The following is a 25,178-nucleotide window of genomic DNA, read 5'->3' as shown; positions in this document are numbered from 1 at the left end:
ACAATTAGTTTTTGCTACTTTGACTTCTAACTTAAAAAAAATTAGTTTTTACTAAAACTAAAAATTAGTTTTACTAAAATCACATTTTAAATTAAAGATTTAACGTAAATATAGCATGTCCTTATTCTCTGATTACCTTAAAGGGACACTCGGTAGCTATTTTTAAAGTGCTGTTTATTCTATTCTTTTCAACAATTATACTAGCGCCACTCTTTCACTGGATTATGTACCATTTATTCCCTGTCAACTATTTTCCTTCTTCTTATTTTGGTGACACTAAAATAGGGCACTCCTCACCAACACATCTAGATAGTAGCTGTGCTCATAGATCCCACGCCCTTTTAAACCTACAACATAATCCCAAAGGAATTTGAATTAAATGAGACAGAAAGTACAAATAGAAGCAAGACAAAACCTGGTAACTCTGCTTCCCTCTGCGAGGGAGGATCAAAAATGCTCCACACACCAGGATGACTGTCTATCCCTGCCAGCCAAGGATTTAACAAACTCTCAGCCAGCTCAAAGGACGCTGCAAATTTTGCCTTACAAAAAAAAAAAAAAAAAAAAAGATGGTGAAGCGACCAGGCTTTTTTTATTAGAGGGCAAAGGGAACAAAAAAGATGTTCTTTAAACTCTTCTTTCCTCCTCCCCCTGAAATTTCTCCCTTCTATACAAAGCACAAGATTAGCTCTTTGAAAGCCAGAACAATTTAAATAAATGCATTTGTTTGACAGAGCCTTTAGTTATTTAGAGTTAAATTTGATTTAACCCAAAAATAGCTTCTTCAGTGAAGCTAAACAATGGGAATTTTTGACAAGGCCTATTTGTCGTATTTTCTCAAGCCCATAAAGACAATGTTGGTGTGTTTTAGTAAACAGTCTGATTTGGTAAATCCTTCTGAATTGATCTATCTGTGGTACACAGGAAACTGGGCATGAAACCTTGTGATTTATCTATTTAAAATAATACAGAAACACAGTGGACTGATTTCTGTTTGTATTACCTGGCCACCTTGAGAGGTGAATTCACATTTTTTGGGGGGGTACCGTGCATTATTCAGTGGAAAAAGCACCATTTATTAGGTTACTGTTTTCACTCTATCCCCAGAATACACAGTGCTCTGAAAGGGTTAACCAGCTTCTTCAAGATAAGCCACCTACCTCCAGGCCCTTTATTTAAAAAATGCAATATCTTGTCTACAAAATTTCTGAAGCTTCTATATACAGGATAGAGGGATAGAGGTCATGTGAATTTCTTCTTACATTCCAACCTCAGAGCTCTCACTTCTCCTCCAGGCTCCTCAGAGGAAGACTGGCAGCCGGTTTCCTGCAGAGGTTTCTGACAGCCCTGCTATGGGTGGTTTCAATGAAGGGCTTACTTTATAAGTTCTGAGTCCCTCACACCCCCACATTAGCATTTTAAGCCGCAGGCTGTGGTGTTCAGAACACAGCTGTATACTGTGCAATCCACGAACGGCATTAAAGCGCAGCAGGCAAGCAGTGGAGGGAAAAGAGAGGGACGGAGAAGTCACAGTGTGCTTTGCTGTGCTGACTGGGGCCACACAGATAAAGTTTTACCAGGTCTTAGTTTTCTTATTAAGGGAATATGGAATTAATATTATCCTTAAAGAACTGTTTAAAATTCTAAGTAAATATTCACATAGCATATGCATCTTAAAGGCAAAAACAAGGCCAATTTATTTTGGTCCACACTCAATACAGGTGGAAAACTAATGCATACATTTTTGATGGGGAAGTTGGTTGAATTTATTTACCAAGATATGCTAAACTAATGACAAAGACTCACTTTTGAAGAGTATTCTAATTTGAAGAAACTTCAGCACAAAAAGGGAAAAAAAAACATCCTTGTCTGTATTTATAAATTTGACTTTTAAAAATGACAATAGGGTAGTGCAATGGTGGCTCAGTGGCAGGATTCTCGTCTGCCATGCCAGAGACCCGGGTTCGATTCCCAGTGCCTGCCCGTGCCAAAACAACAACAACAACAAAATAAAATAAATGACTATAAGGCATATAATGTGAAATCTATAAATCTAAGCTGTTTTTCAAATATACTTTAAAAAAAAATACTTACTCCTCCACTCGCTCCATGAACCAGAATATTTTCTCCAGCTTTTACCCGGGCACTGCAAAAGAACACATAGGATCCGTTACCTTATTGTTTTAAGCTAATTAACCTCAAATGCTTTTCATTATCTTCAAGGAAACTCCATATTCAGTTCAGCTAACATTTACTCAAAGAGGAAACTGTCCTGACATATAGCAGCAAAACATTTCTCTAAGTTCCAGAGGATGAAACGATAGTTCTTCTGAGTCACGGATGAAAGAAAACCTTCCTTCCATCCTTTCTTCCTTCCTTCCTTCCTTCCATTCATCCATCCATCCATGAATCCATCCATCCACCCATCCATCCATCCATCCATCCAATGGATATTGGGAGTCTTCTGTGTCCCAGGAACTGTGCTGGCTGCTGCGATAGACAATCCTGTGCTGCATGAGTGGCTGCCATCTTTGCAAGTATGCTAAGTGAAATCGCTGCATTTAGAGGAACTACAATCTTTGAGGCCCACAGAAAGGGTCTCAAAGCAGGTTTATTATAGCTCATCCTTTATTCTGCGGTCTAAATTAATGCCCAAGTAAATACAGTAGCTAGATTATTTTTTGCTGGTGGAAAGATAACAATTCACAACTTCATGCCTTTGAATATTAAGTTGCACCAACATCTATGCTGTCAGTTCAGAAGGCAATGATGAGTCAGCAATGATAAAAGAGTAATAAATACGATAAATTCTCTCACAATGGTTCCGGGTCAACCCCTAAAATGTTCAGATCCTCTTTTCACTTCTGGTTCATATTACTACTTTTCCATTATGTACTGAAAACAAGGAACATGTGGCAAGACAGCTTGGAGGATGTTCTACTCTTCAGACAGACCAGTACAATGTCACAAGCCAGTAGCTAAAGTGTGATCCAAATCTGACTCTCAGAGAGGCTCTCTCCCTTCCTAGAACAATAAGGGGTGGCTATTCTGTACAGATATCATGTTGCATGTGGGAGTTGGAGCACAGTAATGTGGAGCCCCCTCCAGACTGTACTGACTGCTGACAACAGGCAATAAGCAGTAAATGAAGCTTTCTCTAACCCTCTTGCTTAGAGGTAAAAGGATTGAGGGCAGTGATTTAAATTGAGGGTTTGAAAGGATAAATTAAGATAGCCATTAATAAAACACTTTGACATTTTAAAAAATCAAATACAAAGGTAAGGTGATAAGATTACTACTGTTATACTATGGGATATGAAATACTTCCTAATGAATTGAAAAAATCGCACATACAATCCCTCAAACACTAAGAACATATTCTTCTGAACACCTGGGCTTAGGAGGGGTGGGAAAAAAGCAGACTAACCCCCTCCACTGCTCCCCCACTGCTATGATCCTTCTATCCTTTGAACAGTGTAAACCTAATCCTCCACTGGGCTTCTTGGCAGAGGCTCCAGCACCTGACCCCCCCCCACTTCTGCTCTAAGGACCTTCTGCAAGGCTCCTAAATCACTGAAGACTCTCCTACCTGGCACAAAGGCTTTCTCTTCTACCCCAAATCCTGCCCCTATCTAGTTGATTTCAATATTTACCCAGAAGAAAACCTAGCATCACAATTCACATATTCCTCTCCATTTTAACCACTTCCTCTCAGGGCTAAATTAATCTGGTAGCCGCCCCCAAACACTCTACCTGTGAAATGCGAGATGCCAATAACCACTATTATGATAGTAATTGCCTATCTTAATTATACCACATTCTCTCAAAATCTTTTTTTTTTTCAAATTCACAGAGATGCCTTTCCCTCTACTGCTCCATTTCTATCCACTTGCTGCTCCTGGCCTCACTTCCTTCCCTCATCGGCCTGGATCCCATGATGGATTACTCCAACATCTCTCCAGCACGCTCATTTATTTTGCACTATTCCATTGTGTCACCAATATTACAGCCTTGAATTAATGCAAAAACTGACTTTCTCTGATTGTTCATCCAATGGCTGAGTAGAAGGAAATCACATGACCAAACATTTTGGTGTCATTACAGTTCCAGTTCTCAAATATGAGCTCCTTCAAAATCTATCCTCCCTACTTAAAAACTTTTCCGTAATTATACCACATTTACCTCTTATTTTTTTTTTTTTTACAGTTAAGGGATGAACTAGCCTTTTAGTCTTCAAAGCCAATCTCTCCAGGTCCTAGTTTCTTTCCACACTGCCCCATGCGGGATATTGCTCCATCTGCCGTCCTTTCCCCTCTTCCAAATGTTTAATCCTCTATGCCAGAACCTTTCTCTCCGCTGTAAACATGCTGAATCTAATCTATCCTTAAAAATAATCCCAATTGTCCCCACACTTCCCACAAATAATCTTCTACTCTTCCTCCTGTTCCACCTTTTTTTTAAAAAAGAATAATCTTCATTCTAGAAATTTATTTCCTTTCTCCCTCAATTCACTCAATCAAGCTTCTGACCTACCCTTCTACTGAAAATGACCTAACTGAAGTCATCAATGAATATTTAATTGCTAAATCTAACTGATACATTTTTCTGAATACATCTCAGTGTTGCACATAACAGCAAGCATCCCTCAGTAACAATAACTGCTACCACCTCTAACAGGGCCACCATCAGCTAAGCGGTTGAGCACTTACTCTAGGCAGGCGTTAAGAGCTTTACATGCATTATCTCATTTAATTCCTAACACACCCCTGAGGGAGACGCTGTTCTTACCCATATTTTATAAACCAGGAAACAGCAGCTTAGACAAGGAAGTGACTGGGTCTAGTTTATAGCTAGGACGAGGTGAAGATTGTACTCTAATCCAGGCCATCCTCTCATTGAAGCCCATGCCCTTAATGTAATTTCAAGACACTCATGGCTTTGGGATCCAGGACCTTTGATTCTCCTCAGGATTCTGTCCCCTTCCTCTGACTATACTCCTAAATGCTGGTGTTCATAAGGGTTCCATTTGCAGCCCACTGTCCTCATTCCCTGCAAGATTTCAATCGCTTTCATCTTGCCAACTGTCATCTACAGGTTGATATCCCCAAATTTATACTCTCAGCCTCCAAGCTTTGGATTCCTTTTGTCCAAAAAGCTGCTTCTCCAATACCTGTCTCATAACTTGAAGTCCAAAACAGCTTCCCTTTAAAAATCCTCTCCTCTCTTTCTCTCTCTCTCTTCTTTTTATTTTTATTTTTTGTCATAGTTAAACATATCCCAAGCTAGAAAGCTAGGCGTATTCTTAAGTCCCTTTTCTCCCTCATGCCCCACATGCAAATGATCATCAAATACTCTCATTTAACTAGTTGTCCTTTCCTCTCCATCTCTTCTAACATGACCACTACTCTGGCCTATATGCATTTTGTCTAGGGGAGACTCCAATAAGAATCTCCTTTTTTCCATTCCTGCCCTGAAATCCATCTTTTGTACAACAGGTAAGTGATCTGAATAAAATACAAATTGTGTCAACATCTTTTTATTAATATTTTTATTAATCTGACAATTTAAAAAGTCACATATAATAATTATGGAATAATATATAACCTCTATATTTATTTACAATTTTGAACCTATCTGATGATAAAAGCTAGCATTGATTGAAAGCTTACTCTGCTCCAACCTTAATCCTTGCCACTCTTCCCTTGAAATCTCTTATCCAACAAAATCAAATTGCTACAGCCTCCCCATTCCCCATGCTGGTCCTCCCAGTACACCATGCTGTTCCCACTGCCTAGACTGTCCTTTCCCCTCCCAACTAACTTTCCCAATGATAACTCTCTCTGATCATTTTCAAATACTTACAGAATTTGATTAAAATACAAATTCTTAGTTCTCATTACTGGAGAATGTTCAACAGGTCTGGGGTAGTGTCCTATACTGTACTTTTATATCGCTTGCCACATGATTCTGATAGATAACCAGATTTTACAATCATAACCTTAAGGTAGTTCAAGTCTTACATCCCACTAGGAAGCCCTGCCTGATGACCATGGGCACAGCTCTGTGATTCCATAAATCACTCGGCACATCTCGACCACTATGCTTTCCACATTATAATTATATATAATCATTAATACTATTACTGATTATAACACTGATTAGCACAATCCCCCAAATTAGCAGTTTCCACTCTACAAATTCCTAATGGTAACTAAATGGTAATAAAAAGCAATGGACAGATGGGCGGTCAGACGGCAGGAGAGAAGGCAGTTTACTGCTCTCCTTTGGTGTTGGCTATGTAACTGACAGTGAATTATTATTACCTGTGGAGCAGAGCTCGATAAGCAGTAAAATAAGGGATACCAATGGCAGCTCCTTGTTTAAAGTCCAGTTTTTCTGGCAACGGGTAAACAGTGTGATCTGCCGCAACAGCATACTCTGCATAGCCTCCGGAGATAGTGCTGGTAGTGAAAACTCTGTCACCTTTCTAGGGGAAGACATAAAATTAAAAAATGCATTGGGAATTAAAATGATGTCGCAACCCTTTATAATGCAAATTCTAGCATAAGAAACAAGTGAGTATCTATATATTGTTTTCTACGTTTTAGGGCCTGTCCTAGTTTTCTAGCTGCTGGAATGCAATATACCAGAAACAGAAAGCTTTTAAAAGGAGAATTTAATAAGTTGCTAGTTTACAGTTCTAAGGCCAAGAAAATGTCCCAATTGAGTCTATAGAAATGTCCAATCTAAGGCATCCAGGGAAAGATACCTTGGTTCAAGAAGGCCGATGAAGTTCAGGGTTTCTCTCTCAGCTGGAAGGGCACATGGCGAACATGGCAGTGTCTGCTGGCTTTCTCCTAGCTCTACCAAAAGGGACTCACTCCAAAATGTTTCCTCTTTTAAAGGATTCCAGTAAACAACTCTACCTTCCAGGGGTGGAGACACACCTCCATGGAAATCATTTAATAAAAAATTATCACCCACAATTGGGTGGGTCACCTCTCCATTGAAACAATCAAAATGCTCCCACCCAGCAATATTGAATGAAGATTAAAGGACATGACTTTTCTGGGGTCCACCACAGATTCAGACTGGCACAGGGTCTCATAAATATAATCTTAAAAATACTGAAAACATTTTAATGTTTTAATAAAGAGAACCAGTAAAAAGGAAGATTAAGGGAAATAGGAAAGATAAAAGAAGAGGAAGGAGAATCCTGAAAGCAGTATCATAATAATGATGATGACTAACTTTTATAGGGAACTTACTATGCTAGATACTGCATTAAGGGTCTTATACATGTGATTTAATTTGACCTTCACAGCTGTCAAGTGGGTATTTTTATTATCTCTCCTTTAGACTAATTATATGCAGAGATGAAAGAGCACTGGATGTATAGTCCATGATAAGCAGTTCTTTACTAAAAGATAAACTATAGTTAAGAATGGATGGGGAATATGAGTGAAAAGGCAGGTGGGAGAGTGTGAAAAAGTCTTGTCTCATAACAAGGATTTTCAACACCACCTTGAAATTGATGTATTAATGAAACAATTAAAACGGAGAAGTAACGATGAGAATTGCATTTTAGGAAAATTCCTCCTAGAGTGAAGATATATTTGAAGGGGAAGGAAAGAAAGTAGTATATAAGTGTTTATTATAGAAATCCAGGTAAGAGGTGTGGTTCAGGTAAGATAACCTGAATTAAGCTAAGACAGTGAGAACAGAAAGCAGGACAGAGAAAACCACTCCAGTTAAGGGAGAGCTGAGTGAGGGAAAGTAAGGAGATAAGGCTCACCCCAGATACTCACCAACACAGGAAATATAAGAGAGGAAAAGATCCAAAGTGAGAAAGGTGAGTGCCATTTAAGAGACGCTGAGTTAGAGGTTCTTGCAGGTTGACATGTGGGGCCAAGACTCCAGGAGTAAATTTTCTGTGATGATGGGATGTTTTACATGTTCACTGTCCAACATAGCGGCTGCTAGTCACATGTGGCTCTCGAGTGCCTGAAATATTGTTAGTGTGACTGAGGAACTGAATTTTAAATTTACATGCATTTGAATTTAAATTGCCCCTTGTGGCTAGTTAATAGGTATGAGACAGTGCAAGTCTAGAGCTTAGTAGAAAATTCTAAGCTAAAGATAGGCCATTTGATAATGGAAACTATGGGAGTGGATGAAATCATCCATGAAGAAGGCACTGAATATAAAAAGCAGAGGTCTAAGTAGGGACCCAGAGCTCTGAGCAACAAGACTTAAGGGGCCTCAGAGAAAAAGGCCTGAAAAGGGATGCCTAGGGAGCAAGGACGGAGGAAAACAGAAGAAAACAATGTCACAGAGGCTGAAGAAAAAGTTTTTTTTTAAGAAAAGCAAGTGGTTGAAAGTGTCAAATGTCACAGAGAAGTCAAGAAAGATAATGACATAAAAGGGACCATTAGCTTCAGCAATGTACAGGTCATTAGTGACATTAGCAAGAATCCTTTCAGTGGAGGGACTGGGGCAGAAGCCAGTTTGCCAGAGGCTGAAGAGTGGAAAGCAGAATGGATCTGCCTGTCACCCTGGGCAGGGGCTGGACTAATCTTCTCTGTTTCACTACAATTTTGGTAAATGTGCTGCCGAAGTTGAGCAGGTCAAGGAATTATGAGAAAGGATGCTAGAACATGGATATACACGCTACATTTTATATGTCTCTTGGCATGTAAATAACAAAAGCTATAATCATGACACTGTCATTAACTCAATCACCTTCATCTGAGTCAGAGCTCTAAAAATATAGTGACCTTGCACTTTTTTTCATCTTTTACGTATGCTTCAAAAGAATGAACCTTCCCTTTATTTTGTGAAACTACATCTTCAGAAGGAATTAAAAGTTACGTCGGTGTGTATATTGTCAAGAATTAGGAATTTTCTTTTATGTTTTCTTTCCTTGAATATTTCTGTTAAATCAAAAGGACTGCAGTTCAATTCTGTGGATATGAAGAAGTTATCCAACACTTATTCCCAATGATGCAAACAAATAAGGTCTCTAGATAAAAAGAAATTTCTTTTTTTGACTAAAGGAGTCCCCCAAGTGGTAGAAATTGTGTAATGGGGGCTTTTGCCTTAAACATAGACACACTTTATATAACTATATTAAAATATTTCAAGAAAATTATTAAACCAAACTAGGATTAATTAAAAATTTAATACCTTGAAAGCAGATACATCATTTCCAACAGCTTCTATTACCCCTGCCACATCTGAGCCAGGAGTATAGGGTAAGACTGGTTTCCTACTATAAGTACCAGAGCGAATATATGTCTCCACTGGGTTTACGCCACATGCGTGGACTTTGATTAGAACCTGCAATGACAATGTGGTTGAGATCACATAGAACATTCAGGCATTCATTCAACATTGTGCTAATACTGTGTGGGTTATGGGGGCTATCAAAAAGTAAAATAAACCAACAAACAAAAACAAACAGGACCCTTGCTTTCAACAAGCTCACAGTCTAGTTTTGCAAACCAACATGTAAATAAAAAAATGAAACAGATGGCTTATGCGCTATATTAAAGACACTTCGGAAAAAAATTAAAAAAAAAAAAAACACTTTGGGAAGTACTACAGAGACCCTTATGTCATCAAACCTATTTCCTCTTCTTCCTACGTACACAGGAAGAGTCTTATTCCCTGACCTTCTTCACAGTCAGGAGCAGTCAAATGACTGAGGTTTAGCCAATGCAACAAGACCAAAAATTAGTAATGAAAGCCACTTTCAGGCCTGGCCCATAAAAATCTTTTTAGGTGACCCACACTGTGCTTTCTCCTTTCACAGTGACTTTGGAAGCCACGTGCTGAAGACGGCAGAGCAACATAATGGAATAAGTCCAGGTCCCTAAATCATTATTGGAGGAGATCGACCAACATTTTGGAATCTTGTGAGTGAGAAATAATTTTCTATTGTTGAACCATTGCATTTCTGAGGTTATATACAGCAACTAATTTTGCCTACCTTAATTAATACTGAATGATTACCTCTGTCCTAAGAGTAAGGAAAGGCCTTACAAAGGAAGCGGTAACTAAGTTAGGCCTTAAAGGCTTAGTAGAAATTCTCCAGAAACGTGAGGAAAAGGACATTTCAGGTAAAGGGAACAGTATGTGCAAAGAGAGGAGGAGTAAAGGGCGCCTTTGGGAAACAGGATAAAGCTTGATGTTGTCACAGCAGTCTACTGAGAGGGAGTGATAAGAAATCAATCTGCAAAGACAGGTTATGGCCAAATTGTAAAAACCCTCGTAAGGCTCAGTAAGGAAATTAGATGGGAGCCATGGGAAGTGCAATAATAAAAAAATACATAATTCTGAATTAAAAAGTTTATTGTTAAAGTCATTGGATATGATTAAACTACAGGTTTAAATTCCCTTAAGTCATATATGAAAAAGTACGTATACAGAAAATAGTTTTCTCATTGTGTACAAAATAAAAAACCTGTAAGTTTATAATAGAATAACTTATTCAAAACTACTTATGACTTTATTCAGAAAAATCCAATTACTGTATTACACAGATGATTCACAACATCAAAAATGTTTTTACAAGAGGCCATTCCTTTTAATACTTTCAACGTTTTACTAATTACTAGAATTAAGTTAACTTTGTCAGAGCTCATACAAAAAAACAGTGTAAACTTTGTCCTACTTCAATGTGTTTAAAAATCACTCTGAGTCTGCTTCTTTTGAACACTAATTTGATACAAAATAGAGATTCACATTTAATGTAATTAACTCCTGTTTTAAAGTAATTATTCTACCTGATGGTCATTTGGAATGGGTACTGCAACATTTGACTGGAGTTTCAGCACTTCTGGTCCCCCAAATTCAAAAACTCGAATAGCTCTCATCAACTTCTGTCCAGTTGCCATGGTGATCTAGATACCAAGAAAAAAATTAACATTTTGTCATATTGTATCTGGGCTATCACAATGTTTTTACTCCCTATAGGGGGCAGATCAAACCATTTTTTCACATAACCATTTAAATTGTGAGGTTACCACTGATCTCATTTCGTGTTGAAGGGTCTTTCATCTTACAAATCTTTCAGCTACAAAGTGAAATACTTCATACTACATCCTGTAGGGATTCAGTGCCTTCAACAGAGGAATCAAACATGCAAACCAAAACATCTGCATAGACATAGCATGATACCACATCTTAGGTTTCCTTTTGTGTAAGCCTGAGCTACAACATCTTGGAAATTTTAGGGGGTAATGTAGGTTTTATTAATAGTAGATAAATATACCTCCTTTCATTGGATTACAAAATATTTCAAATATAGGCAGAAATATAAAGAATGAGATATTAAACACACTTACCTGCAACTTAAGATTTATTAAGCTTTAATAAATCTTAACACGTAAAAAACCTGAACTATTATAGATAAAATTGAAGCTCCATGTATCCATTTCCAAACCCATTTCTGACCCACCCTTTTAAGATGTGACTGAACCGTAAACTCAGTGCTCACTTTTCCCAAGCATGATGCTCTAACACTACCACATTGTGTGCATTCATAAATAATACGTGCTATTGTTCTGCATGTTTTCAAACTTTATTTCAATCGGATCATACTGTATTTAATTCCGCAACTTGTTTTTTCCTCTGTGCATTAAGTTTTTGAGATTTATTGCTGTTGAAACGGCTTCATGTAGTTCACTCATTTTAACGCATGGGAAAAACCACATTAACAACTAAACCAAACCACTTTGTAAGTAACCTTTTGTAAATTATAAGAGTTAAAATAAGCTCCAAGAAAAGGGAAAGAAGGTTTGTATATAAAATTATATAACTTTTGGAGGTACAAGGGTAGTTCAGCGGTAGACTTCTTGCCTGCCATGCAAGAAACCTGGGTTCGATTCCTGGCCCATGTACTTCCCCAAAAACAAACAAACAAAAAACAAACAAGCAAAACAAAAGTTCAACAAATGGTGCTACAATAACGAATACTCACATGGAAAAAGAATGAAATGTGACCCTGCCATACAGCATACCAAAAAAAAATTACATAACTTTTGAAAATCTGTACTTACAGAGATGTAATAAATGGAATTTGTCTATATCTCTATTACTGTATTCATGCTTTATAATTTGTTGAAATTTTCATATTAAATATTGTTAATATCTGCCACCACCTACATCTTTGCTATCTTCTGGAACCAACCAAGAGCAGCTTAAACATCAGAAGAGTTATGGGAACTGGACCTGAGATGAAAGATTTCAGACTTCAACTGCATTGGAGCTCAGTACAGGGCTATTTAAGAGTAGAGTTCACACTGGCTGTAAAATGCCATTCCATGTATGGTGGGTAAATCCAAAAGCATTTTGGTGGAGTTATTAATGGAAAGTTCTTGATATACTTCATCAAAAGTGTATGCCATTTTAAAATCATTTATTTAAAGTGACTTGATATAGTATCTAGAACAAAGGAGAAAGCAAATTTCCCAACAGCTGTTTAGCAGTGATATATACTAAAGTGCAGCTCTTGAATAAATAGGGCAAAAGTAGGCAGAGGGCAATAACAGACAGCACTGTACAGAGAGCTAATTATCCCTGGGGGTGAGAAAATCTGTATCTGAGAGATAGGAATGGGAAAAGGCAGCCCGCTTCATTACCTACCTTGTAATCGGACTACTGTACTTCTATGTGGGTTTTCACCCAATCTGGGAAGTCAAGAAGGTGAAAGTACAGAAAAGACAAAACATAAAAGGAAAATGTTGCCCAGATCCAATCTTTCCATCCTGGTATTAAGAACATACAGTCTTTTTTCTTACTTTCTTTCTTTTTGTCTTTAGCATGGTGGAAAGATTTACGGAAAACAGTATGGGCTTTCAAACCCCACAGCTCTAGGCTTGAATCCCAGCTCCACGAGCCATGTGGTCTTAGACATCGTAGCCAACCTTCGAAGCCTCAGTTTCCTCATCTGAAAATTGGGTTGCTCAGGGTTACCGTGCTGGAGACGTGGCAAGTATCAAGCCCAGAACTTGGGAAATGTTTGCTCCTGTAAATAGTAGATATCAATATTCCTTTTCCATCCATTTTCTCCTTCCAATTCCTTATTCATAAAAATATGTTAGATTCTATAATTCTATAATCACCTTCAATTTGACAGTATTTGTAGGATCCTAATTGTAAAAACAAATGCTTACTCTAAAAGAGTTCACAGTCTTGATAATCATTTAAACATGACATAAATACCAAACTGGTTGTTATTCATTCAACTTGTATTTTTTGAACAACTATATACAAGGCCCTGTGCTAAATCTAGGAAACACAAGGGCAAAAAGATCCCATCCTTTCCCCTTACCCTTGTTTGCTGTCTCTCTATATATACATATATATATACAACACATACATTTGCACAATGTGAGATGCTGAGCTCTTTTTCCACTTTCAATATTTGCCTACTTCCTACTAACTTATTTCTTGCATTTCTTCCAGAAATTCAGAACTATCTTTTCAACAAGACATCCCTACAATCTTCAAAACACTGTAGCAATAATGACAGCAAAATTACTCTGAAATAGGCTCTGCAGTTTGTATCTAACACATAAATTCTGGCATCTGCTAAGTGGAGAGAAAAGAATAGGAAGTAGGAGACTCATCCGAAATACTGGATTGAGAAGAGACACACACCTCACCCAGTACTACCAGCTATATCCCATCAAGCTTCTACTTTGCTTCTATTGATCTTACTTCCTACTGAGCCTTTACTACTATGATTGATCAGGTTCAATCTGCACTGATTATCTTTGAGCACCCTTAACTATCCATGGACCATCATTTGCCTGATAATACAGGCCATATATCAAAGGGAATTATAAAAAAAGAATAAAATAACATGACATCCACTATTACCAATTATGGTGATTCTTAAACCCCTGTAATACCTTATTTCTTCTTAAAACACACCAGTCTTGCAACCTCACTGATGTATTTTCACCATCATCAATTGTTGGTGATGCATCAATTGTTAAACCACCATATGCCTTAAGATAAGTCCTACAACTTAAACGTTGTTAGGTGACTTTTTTTTCCTCACTGTACCATCCTTTTCTTCATCTCAGCCTCTGAAATGCTGGCATAGAAGACGATTCATTTCTAAAAAATATACTTTATAATGATGAAGTAAATATACTTTATAATGATGAAGTAAGATAGACTGAGCTAGAAATATGAAATTGAACTCACGTGCAGTTAGGATCAACATATTTTATGATTAAGACTTTGGCTTAGAGTTTGGAATTTCTTGAATGCTCCTAAGTCAGAGGATCCACTAGAGATGCAAAGGCCAGGATGAGACCTAGAATTTCCTTATCAGTAAAATGGGGATACTCCCTAAAATAGGGTTTTGTAAAGATTAAACGTGAGAGCTCATGCAAATTGTTTCTCAGAATGCCTTGTGTGATGAAGTTCTCAATGAAAGGGAGTTGTCATTAGAAGGAGCTCTATTATTCAAACTAAATCAACTTTGGTCAGCAGGCCTGCCACACTGCTTGATTATTAAATATGAAACTGTACTTCAAATGGGTTGGTCTATTAAATACAAACTTAAAAATATTATGTAGGGTGACAGTTTTTTATTTTTATTTTTCACCTTTGAAAGGTTGCCAGTCATACTTCGCAAATCTAGGAAATATGAAATTTTAAATTCTTCCTCAAACAGTGATCTTTCCATTTGGTTGACATGCAAATTAAAAGGAAAAGAAAAAAATATTAATGTAGAATAAACAGATCAATTCACAAAGCCAGAGCAAAAGCACACTATTTACTTCTACAACAGCAGAAGTAAAATTAGGTAAGAATTTCTGGCAAAAATAAAATACCTTGGAAGTAAATAGAATCAGTCCGTACAAAATGTGCCATTGTTGTTCAAGAATGACTCATATAAGCATATTTTTTTTAACGCAGAAATGTAAAAGAAGAAATTAAAGTGAACAGAGAACGTCTCTTCCTGGTTGTGTGATGTTAGATTACTTCACTCGTCTGGACCTCAGTGCTCACTTTTGATAAGGGGGTAAAGGGGTTGTATAGACAATTCTACCCCCCCCCCCCCCTTCTGATTCTTTGAAAATAAGATCAATGGAGAAGGACCAGCTCTTAAATTTCGTATGGGGAGACCTCGGTAAGATTTGCTGAATTTGCGAGTGCAATGTCCAGACATTCACAGAACTTCAGTGGCTTCAGGGGGACTCCAACTGCCATTTTCACTGAGGACCAGCAGACCAAACTTTGGCCTTTAAAGGGTTCAATCATTAACACACCTTCCCTGGTCAATGATGAGCCTCTTCTGGAGATTATGTAAACTTCCGACAATATGTTAACAGGGCATTTTGTAATTTTTTCACTTTTAAGGTGGGGGCCACTGGGGCAAATACCAATAAAGCTATACATATCTCTCCAAAAGTTAAACTTGCAACTCTAATCAAAGCTGGAGGAAGGCAGGGCAGAAAGAGCTTTGGGAAGCCTGCAGTGCTGGAGAAATCTGCTCCTACAGCTGGGACCGTTAGGCCCCACTGCAGGAATCCCCCCGGGTGCTGGGAAGAGCAGGTAGCTGGAGGGCAAGGGGGAAGCCAGGTGAGGGCGCTTGTGAAAGGGCGGCCCGTGGAAGTCGAAACACAAATCCTACTGGAAACCACAGGGAGCCCAAGGCCAGCAGGGAAAACTGCCCCAGGGATCTACGGATGATGAACTTGCAGCCTCAGGCACTGGAGGAGAACAGCTGCGGCTACCGGTTTTTGCGGAGGGCAGAGGGCAAGCAAAGGACCGGGGCCAAAATCAAGCTCGGTTCCATCTGGCCGAGCGGCGGAGAGATTTGTTGCCTGGACAACTAAAAGGACTTTTTAAAATCACTTACCCTCCTCTAGAATGGGGAACCAAAATCTGCGACAACTACCTCGATTCCGGAGAAATGGGGGAGGGCCTGGCCGCTTGGGCGTACGTAGGCTCCGCCCACCTTCCCGCCTCTCCCCGTCACATGCAAATGGCACAAGTCTTTTGTGTTCTCATCGACGAGGAATATTGGACCTTTTCGGCCACCGTTCCCTTCAATATGGCTGTCCCCAAGGAGCGATTTGATCCACGTGAAGCTGGAGCGGGCAGACCCTAAATCTCTCATCGTATGGATCGCAGCGTACAGTTCAGGAGATGGAAGACGCAGTGTCTGAGCAAAGCGGACCTCAGCCGGAAGGGTAGTGTAGACGAGGATGTGGTCGAGCTTATACAGTTCCTGAACGCTCGAGATCAGTTTTTCACCACCAGCTCCTGCTCCGGCCGCATCCTCCTCCTAGACGGGGTGAGGCTTTTTTGTGCCTTTCCGGCGCCTGCGCCAATTTGCACTAAAAGCCTAATGCCCACCCAGTGCAATGTCCTAATTCTACCTGTGTTTGTTCCTCCGATGGATGGTGTCGGTTTAGTTATGAAACGTGGAGGGTGAATTAGACTAGTACTTATAAAACAATGTCACTACGACTTACTGTGGGGATCTTTTATAATTAATACTGTGATTGTGTAGGTATGGGATGGGCCCTGACATTCTGCATTTCTAACAAACGCTCAGGTGACGCCAAAACTGCTGGCTTGAGTACTACCTTGAATGGCAAAGACTACAGAACTTAATTTTCTGAGAGTTAAGGGAATTAAGGACTTCCTAGCCTGGCGAGGGATTCTAAACTGGAGTCGTCTCTTCAGTCGCTCTGCCACTTAATACCTGTTTGACACGTCCGTGGTTGCGGAGTGCACTGCCGCCTGGTGGTCCACTTCATTATTACAGCTCTGATAGTTTTTCCGTTATACACGTAAAATGTAACAGTCTTAGAAATAGTGTGCAAGTCCTAAGGCTTTGGAGTGAGGTAGCTTAGATTCGAAACCAATTATGGGAAGTATTGGCTATGTGATCTTAGGAAGCTGATCTAAACCCAGCCCCTTCCTGTTCCATGAACCAAGGATAATAAAGAGTATCTGCCTCATAGGAATTTTGCGTGGAAGAAATGGGATAATTCATTTGAGTCATTTACTGTTGTGCCTGGTCCATGTTAAGCTGTAAAAGTTGCCTGCATATTAATTAGCCTTAAATTCAGAGCATGGCAAGATAGCACATGCACAGGATCCTCTAGTTCCATCATTGATTCTAAGATTAGCACGGCCTGGGCAGGTACTGGACTACCAGTCTTTCTACTCCAAACCATATTACACACTGTTAACAGATGCACTTTTTCTAAAGTTTAGCTCTGCGTATTGTTCACCTATGATGAAACCCTTCTTTCTTCATTTTTTTCTATAACGAAACCCCTATTCTATCTTTCAATTCTATTTTCCACTACTTCTCTTCATCTTTGTCTAGTTACTGAAACTGGACTAGTTTCTCATGTTTATTTTTTTCTGAAATATTTTTACCCATCTTTGCCTATTTGAAACTTGACTCCCTTTGCCTTCTGAACACACACACACTTAGAATTAATCACTGCTTCTTCTGAACTGCCTTAGAACTTTTATCTAAACCTCTTTTCATTTTACATATTATTGGTAAACCTTGTAGTATGTTTATTTTTACTGTGCCCTATTTCAGGAAGGATTTTGGAACAGCTTTATAAAAAGCAATGCAAAACAAAATCAAAAGTGGGAAAATCTAGATAAAAAGAATATAAATAAAATGAGCTAGTGATGGCATTAGTTCTCCGAAGACATTCTGTTAGCTCCTGTAAACTTACTAGGGGCAGGCCACACATTTGCCTCTGAGATTTAGAGCAGCAGTATAAGAGCAGATACGTAAGTCATAGAGGTTATACAGTGAAAACAAACCACTTACTCTGCATAAGCTCAGGTCTACAAGATTCCAAGGCCAGCCAGCAATGCCTCCTCTATACCATTATGTAAAGTTACCTTGTAGAAGTATAGTGATTTCTTTCCATGTAGTCTGCAGTATCATTGAGGATAGGCTATGTGTATACCCAAAGAACCTAATACAACTTTCCTAATAAACATGTCTCCAGTTAATAAATAATCAAGGCCTTTGTTATAACGTTTGCCTTTTTGAAACATTGATTTTTCATTTCTGGCTCCACCCTTTGGGACTACATATAAAGTCTAATCCGGCAGTCACAAACGCATGCCTATAAAGACTGGGGAAGTATTATAAAGACATAACTAGTACAGGTGTCAATAAAAAGTGGTAAATTCTTTGTAGATTTTGGAAAGTGTTGTCATATAAAAGGAATTCAAATTCTTTTTTAAATTAGGTACTGTATACTGTACTAGCCAAATAAAACAGCTACAGTACAACTCAGGGACAGCTAATGTACAACCTTTTGTAATAATACATTTTCTCCTGACAAAGTGATGACTATATTTCAGAAAACATTAAGTACCTTTATCTTAATAAACATTGTTTTCTTTTTATGTCATTGCATTCATTTCTGTTTGAGATTAACTTTCCCTCAAAATCTATTCAGTTGTTCTCAATAAAAAATAATTAAAATAACTAATTGGGATTATTAATTTTTAAGAACCTATGATGCTCTCTAAATGTTCTTACAATTTTGTAAAAATTACATTATACATTTTATTATTATTTTAGGGCATAAATGGTTTTGAAGTTCAGAAACAAAATTGTTGCTGGCTACTGGTTACACACAAATCTTGTGTAAAAGATGATGTGGTAAGTTTTTATATGTAAATTTTTTAATTTAAAAATTAATTAAATTTTATTTTAAATTTAAAAATAATTTAATTTTAAAATTAAATACATATGAAAAGAATAGAAAATTCAAGGTGATTTATGTGCATGATTATATCATTTTAAAATTCTGAGGCATAGAGAGCATTCATTCGTTACAGTGCTATGGATTGTAAGAAATAAAGTGTGGAAGTTTAGATATGTATGCAGGTGTTACTTATTGGTGTTCAACAAATCACGTTCTCTTGGACATTGCAGAAAGTTCATGGACATTTTACACATATTGGATCCAGATTTTTAATTTCTGTTCTGCCACTTGGTGACTCTAAGATGGAACAAATTATAGAAGGAAAAGGGAGTTATTTAGGTGAAAATGATTACCACTATTTACGCATTATTAGCATCACTGATGTAAATAAATTACACATTATTTACCTGGATTGTTTTATGAGAATCTTCATTCCTATGCTGGCTTATTTATTTAGTGAATTTAAAAGAGTTTTCTATTAATCAGTCCCTTAAATTCCCAGTAAGCTTAGAAAACCAGTTTTAAATGTCTTAAGCAAAAAAAGATACTTTATATAACTGGAAAAGATAGAGTTGGAGCTGGTGCCAAACATAACTGGTTCAGGTACTCTTCAGAGTATTGAGACCATCTCTGTCCTTGGACCTTGGTTATTGCTGCATGTTTGCCCTTACTTTTTTCTGCTTTAGATGATCTCTTTTGTAGCAAGACAGATAGTTGCCACCAACCCAGCAGAAAGAGACTTCTTTTTCCTAAAATCCATGTATCAGTCCCAGAGGATTCTGCTTTGTATTGGGTTAGGTTTTCTCCCCACTAGAACATTTAGTTGTCAGTGGAATGGGATACTGTCATCCATCAGACATAGGTCACTTGCTGTCTCTGACATCATGTTGGGGAGAGTGATGAGTGGCAGGATCATGATTGACAGGCCATCAAAAGCAGATGGTTTGAGGAAGGAAAGGATCCTGCTCAGGATGCTAGGCAGACAGAAATAACTATCTTATATAAATCCTAGCTTAGATATAATATTAAATGTTTCTCTATCTCAACCTATCAACAAAACATTTAAAGTCCTTGTACAGTTTTTATATACCATATTCCTTAATGAAAAATTTGTTATGGGGTTAAGTGGAGTAGTAGTTTACTTTTTCAAGGTACAGATATGGTTGAAAAGGTTTATGAAAAAAATGGAAATCAGGTTTTTTAAGAAAATTAACAGATTAATAAGCCTTTGGAGAAAAGGACCAAGAAAGCAGAGTAAAAGGTTATTGCAGAAAAAGTATGCTAAGTGTGTCTGAAAGTTTGTAGGAAAAACTTGTAAGGTAAAGGTCCCCCAAAAGAGTCCTGTTTGACATTAACACTTTTCATTTATTCAGATTTTAGCCCTGAAGAAAGCAAGTGCTGATACCATTTTGAAATTTGAACCATTTGTTCTTCATGTGCAGTGTCGGCAGTTGAAGGATGCACAGATTCTGGTAAAATTTTGTAATTGTATTTGAATATGTAGATATATGGGTTGATTTGATTTTAAGCTTTAAATCTCCTACCAGAAAATTAATGTGATATTAGTTTACTCAGCTAGTTTTTAATTTATTTATCCATTTGTCTTCTTGATTTGCTTTCAGTATTAGAAGAGAAAGAGTATTTATGATTACTAGCAAAATATAGCATCCAAAATTATGGTTTTTGTTTTCTTCTGTAACCTTTCTAAGTTTACTTCAACATGGTATATTTTGTTTTTGCTTATTGAGCTCTCAGAAAAAGATACCATAGAACATTATGTAAAATTGTTTTAAAGAATATTTCCTTTTTCTTAATGTTTAAATGAGTCTTAGGTAACCATTTGTGAAGTCTTGGTTCTCTATTTCATCTCCCTTTCATTTTTATACCTTTTATGTTTATATATAAAATTAAATTGCATTTTAAGTGTTCAGTCAATTAAAATGTATTGATTCCCAGTGTATCAGAAACTGGGATACAGTGATGAACAAGGTAGTGGCAGTCTTGGTTCTCCCCTCAAGGTGGGGAGACAGACGAAAACAAACAAGTAAACAGACAAATAAATAAAATAACTGAAAGCTATAAATAATATTCTAGGGAAAGGAAGAAACCTGCTGAGAGAGAAGAGCATAAAGGGAGGTCTACTTTAGGAAAGGCTTCTCTGAGGAGGTTTAACTGAGTTTAAAGAAAAAGGAAGAGCTAGGCACATACCTGAGTGTTTTAATTTCTGGGCTACTAAAGCAAATACATGCAATGGGTTAGCTTAAATAACAGGATTGCATTAGCTCCCTGTTCTGAGGCTAGGAGAAGCCCACAGTCAAGATGCCATCAAGGCGATGCTTTCTCTGAGAAGTCTATGGCATTTTCGGGCTGGCTGCCAGTGATCCTTGGGCCTTGGTTTCTCTATCACATGGCAATGACATGGTGACGTCTCTCCTTTCTGTTCCTGTTCTATTGACTTCCAGCTCCTGGCTGTTCCCCATGGCTTCTCTCTTTGTGGGCTTCTCTACAAGGCCTCCAGTAATAGGATTAAGACCCGTCCTGAGTCATTTGGGCTCACCTTATCTGAAGTAACCTCATCAAAGGGTCCTGTTTACAAGGGTTCACATCCATAGGAATGGATTAAATTTAAGAACATGTTTCCAGGTGTACATAGCTCCAAGCCACCACACTGGGAAAATGAACATTCTAGGCAAATGGAAAAGTATTTTTAAAGTTTCTGAAGCAAGAAAGAGTTTGTTGTGCTCACAGAACAGAAATAACAGTGTTTCTAGAAGGGAGAGCAAAAGTTGGTGAGAGAGGGAAACTAGAATTGGCTGGAGCCAGGTTGTTTAGAGCCCTGTAGGCCAGGACAAGGAGTTTGAATTGCTTTTTGAGTACAAGGCAAAGTTATTGAAAGAAAAATTATGGGGGGGGGGGGGTGTGCAGGTTGATCAGGTTTGTGTTCTGAAAAACTCAGTCTTACTCCAGCATAAGGAAAGGAGAGTCTTACTCCAGCATTAGGAGTCAGGTATGGTGATCTAAGTGAGAAATGATGGTCTAAGTGATGAGCTAAGTGAGAAGTGGCTTCATCCAAAGTGACAGCACTAAGAAAAGTGAAAAGGAGCTAGATCCTAAAAATTTATTTTAGTTTGAAACAAATGACTTGTGAGGTTGTTTGGGGAAGGGCAGCCAGAAGGAAAAGGGAATCAAGGAAAACTTGTAAGGTTCTGACTGGAGTACTTGGATATATCCTTTGCTTTGATGGGGAAAGCTCGAGATTGAAAGGGTAGAAATCAAGATTTTGAGTCCCACGTTAAGTGTGAAATGTCTGTAAGACATCTAAATGAAAATTTCAAGTAGATATTTGTCTAAAAGTCTGGAATCCAGAGGCGCAGTCTAGGCTGAAGAAGATAAACACTGAAGAGACATCAATATATAGATAGTATTTAAAACCATGAGACTTGAGAAAATCACCTGTGGAGAATAAGGAAAGAGAAGAGTGGCTGAGAAGCTCCAGCATTTCGAGATGTACTCCAAAACACAATGTTTAGAGCCACTGTTAATGCCCTAGACCTCGCTTTACCCCTGATTATACCAGACTGTATCACTAATGCTGCTCAAACCTTTAACTCCTGTTTCCATACTCATGACTTATTCTGAGTGCTTATCCTGATTTGATTTGCCTTGCCCTTCTGCTGGACCATAACTCTGTGAAAATCTAACATTTGGGGGAGGGGGCTAATTACAGTGGAATTAGAACAACTGGGAAGTTGAATTATTCACAACTGTTTTCTGAGCTCATACAGTGTGCCACGTAATCTGCTAGGTACTAGAGAAAAATAGAAAAAGACAGATAAGATCCCTGCTCTTTAGGAGCTTATGTTTATATTCTAAGGGAGGGAGACAGACAATAAGTAGGTAAACAAAATTTCTTATCTGATTAGTGCTGAAGGAGATAAGCTGAGGAAGGGGAGGAAAGTAAGGGGAGTACACTGAGGGTTAGCCATGACTACTTTGAGGAGATAGTATTTAAAGGGAAACCAGATGATTGACAAGAAGCCAGCAAGGGGAAGAGTAAGTGCTGTCAGAGGGAAGAGCAAAATTGCAAGAAAGGGTTTGGAATATACAAAGGGAAGCCAAATGAGGTAGAAAAGAATTCAGGGCATGATCAAATACAGCATCATAAGCTGTAGTTGACAGTTTGGCTCATATCTGAAGTCGGTCTTTAAAGAATGGCGTGGAAGGGGACAAGATGAAAATGATTCTAATTGGGAGACTCCTACAGATATCCAAGTGAGAGGTGATTGAGTCTTGAACTAGAAGCAGTTGATATGGAGTGACAGTAATAAACTTTAGGTGTATTTTAGAGGTAGAATCAATAAGAATTAAATTTAGGGAATGAGGGAGTAGAAAACATCAACCTAACTTCTAGTTTTGGAGCTTGAGCAACTGAGTATTCAAGATTACTGCATACTGAGATTAGAAAGGTGTGAGAGAAATAGGTTTACAAAAGCGAACATTCAATTTCTGGGTAGTGGTTTGAACTGGAAATGTGATTTATCAACATATATCTGGTATTTAAGCCAAGCAAATAGAATCTCATGAAAAGGAAATGTTGCTAGAGCAAGGTTTCTCAACCGTTGACATTTGGCCATGGTACAAGACAGTATTTTATTTGGCAGCTATCCTATGCCCTAAACTATAGAATGTCTAACAGCATCCCTGGCCTCTACCCATTAGATGCCAGTAGTCAATCGCCCCCTCCCTCCGTCCTTAGTGCAATAGCCAGAAATGTAATCAGACATTGCCAAATGTCTCCTGGGGGTGCAAAATCACCCCCCAATTGAGAAACACTGAGCTAGAGAACAGAAGTGGATTCACCTCTGAGCCCAAGGAGTCTTTGACATTTAGAGGTGGTAAAACAAAATAACTTATAAAGCCATCAGATAAGGTCCAATGTTTTCTTCTTTATCTGCCTTACTCATTATTTCAACAAAATCTTTTTAGACATAGAAAGGATGCTGAGATAATCTGTGTTCTTACAGTAAATCTTCTACATTCTACATTCACACTATGATTCATTTATTTAAATATCAGTTGTCATTAGGGCCCTAGATAAGGTGTAAATCCACTGCCAGCCATCATAATTATGGTGATGATAATAATAATGGCTTATATTTATAGAGTGCTTATTTACCAGGCACCAAGATAAATGCTTTACGTTAATTATTCTGTTTAATTCTCTCTCAGTGCCCTTTTAAGTTGGTACTGTCACACATGAGGAAACCGAGGGACAGAGGTTAAATGACTTGTGCAAAAGTAGTCAGTGGCTAAGAGCAGAACCAGAATACACACAAGGGAGCCTTAACAATCACTAGCCCAAAACTCAAGCCATTCTGTGAGTCAGGATTTGTGTCTCCAGAAGGGAAAAACAACATTTCACTCATTTAAAAGGAAGATTTTTTGTTTGATTTGTCATATTTTCTTTTTTACAGTACTGTTATAGGAATGAATGTTATTTTGTCATTTTCTGACACATGGCAACAATCACTAGCCAGATGTCTTGGTGTTTTATTAAATTTTTAGTTTTACTTTTTCTCAATGACATTTTCAAAGTTGGTATGTTGTTATTTCTAATGAACAAAGATACTTTTAAGCACAGCCCATATCAGTTAGCCAAAAAACTCTTAATAGATTTTGGGGTTATTTATGTTTCTGCAGTTTCTGGAGCTAAACAGATTATTAACTAGCCAGATTATCAGAATTAAACAAGTTTTATTTTCTTACAGCATACGGTGGCAATAGATTCTGGTTTCAGGAACTCGGGCATAACAGTGGGAAAGAGAGGAAAGACTATATTGGTAAGATAACTTCGGCTATGAAGCGCTACAGATTACTAAATAACCTTCTAATTAGACTTCTGCCTTTAGTGTCTCTCTATACCCTACTCAAATCTTTTTGCTATTCCCTTGTTTCAAAACCTTCAGTGACTTACTCCTTCCTATAGGACAAGGTCCAGAGTTGTCAGATGTACATTTGAGGTCTTATGTTATAGTACTCACCTCTGCTTCACTTTTAACCTGTTTAGTCTTGAATGCTCACCCTTCAGTACATCTCCTTTGTTGCTTGACTGTGTGTCTAAGTAGCCAAGGGCCAATTTAAGCACCAAGATGTATCAGGAGGAGTCACATACAGAGAGCCCCGAGGCTTCTCTGTTCTGATCCTGGCTGGATCACAACTATACTCTATGAACTTGGGCAAGCTCCTTAATCCCTCAGGTCTGAATTTTCTTCACTATATCAGGAATCCAGCAAACTATTGCCCTTGGGTCAAATCCAGCCCTTACTACCTACCCCTTTACAGAAATAGTTTGCTAATCCCTGCACAGATGATCTTTAAGACCTCTTCTTAGTCCCACATCCTCTTTTGAGTCCTTCCCTGATCAAGACAACCCATAGTTTTTTGCTG

The 25,178-nt window shown here is 38.1% G+C and overlaps 2 protein-coding genes across 7 annotated transcripts in view; one reads left to right on the top strand and one right to left on the bottom strand.

Annotated features, from left to right (window-relative positions):
• Positions 1–16,046, bottom strand: part of CRYZ (crystallin zeta) — a 22,709-nt gene extending 6,663 nt beyond the window's left edge. The window contains exons 1-7 of one of the 4 annotated variants that reach the window (XM_077120607.1): positions 15,887–16,046; positions 14,627–14,699; positions 12,649–12,692; positions 10,788–10,904; positions 9,187–9,339; positions 6,324–6,487; positions 2,095–2,146 (exon numbers count right to left, since the gene is read on the bottom strand). In XM_077120607.1, the coding sequence (XP_076976722.1) occupies positions 2,095–2,146; positions 6,324–6,487; positions 9,187–9,339; positions 10,788–10,898 (480 nt within the window). In that variant the 5' untranslated portion in view covers positions 10,899–10,904; positions 12,649–12,692; positions 14,627–14,699; positions 15,887–16,046. Of the gene's footprint in view, positions 1–2,094; positions 2,147–6,323; positions 6,488–9,186; positions 9,340–10,787; positions 10,905–12,648; positions 12,693–14,220; positions 14,476–14,626; positions 14,700–15,886 lie in introns of those variants that run through there. The other 3 variants (XM_077120605.1, XM_077120608.1, XM_077120604.1) reach the window with 3 other exon arrangements.
• The window catches only part of TYW3 (tRNA-yW synthesizing protein 3 homolog), a 25,102-nt gene continuing 15,951 nt past the window's right edge, over positions 16,028–25,178 (top strand). For 2 of the 3 annotated variants that reach the window (XR_013159399.1, XM_077120609.1), the window contains exons 1-4: positions 16,033–16,324; positions 18,605–18,685; positions 20,105–20,203; positions 24,500–24,571. Coding sequence is in view for 2 of the 3 variants with exons in the window: in XM_077120609.1 (XP_076976724.1) it covers positions 16,151–16,324; positions 18,605–18,685; positions 20,105–20,203; positions 24,500–24,571 (426 nt within the window). In the remaining variant the exon portion in view is untranslated. Of the gene's footprint in view, positions 16,325–18,604; positions 18,686–20,104; positions 20,204–24,499; positions 24,572–25,178 lie in introns of all 3 variants that reach the window. The other variant, XM_077120610.1, reaches the window with a different exon arrangement.

This window comes from Tamandua tetradactyla, chromosome 11 (assembly GCF_023851605.1).
Source record: "Tamandua tetradactyla isolate mTamTet1 chromosome 11, mTamTet1.pri, whole genome shotgun sequence".
Lineage (NCBI taxonomy): Eukaryota > Metazoa > Chordata > Mammalia > Pilosa > Myrmecophagidae > Tamandua > Tamandua tetradactyla.
Note: the sequence above shows the minus strand (reverse complement) of the source record. Positions and strands in the feature narration are given on the sequence as shown.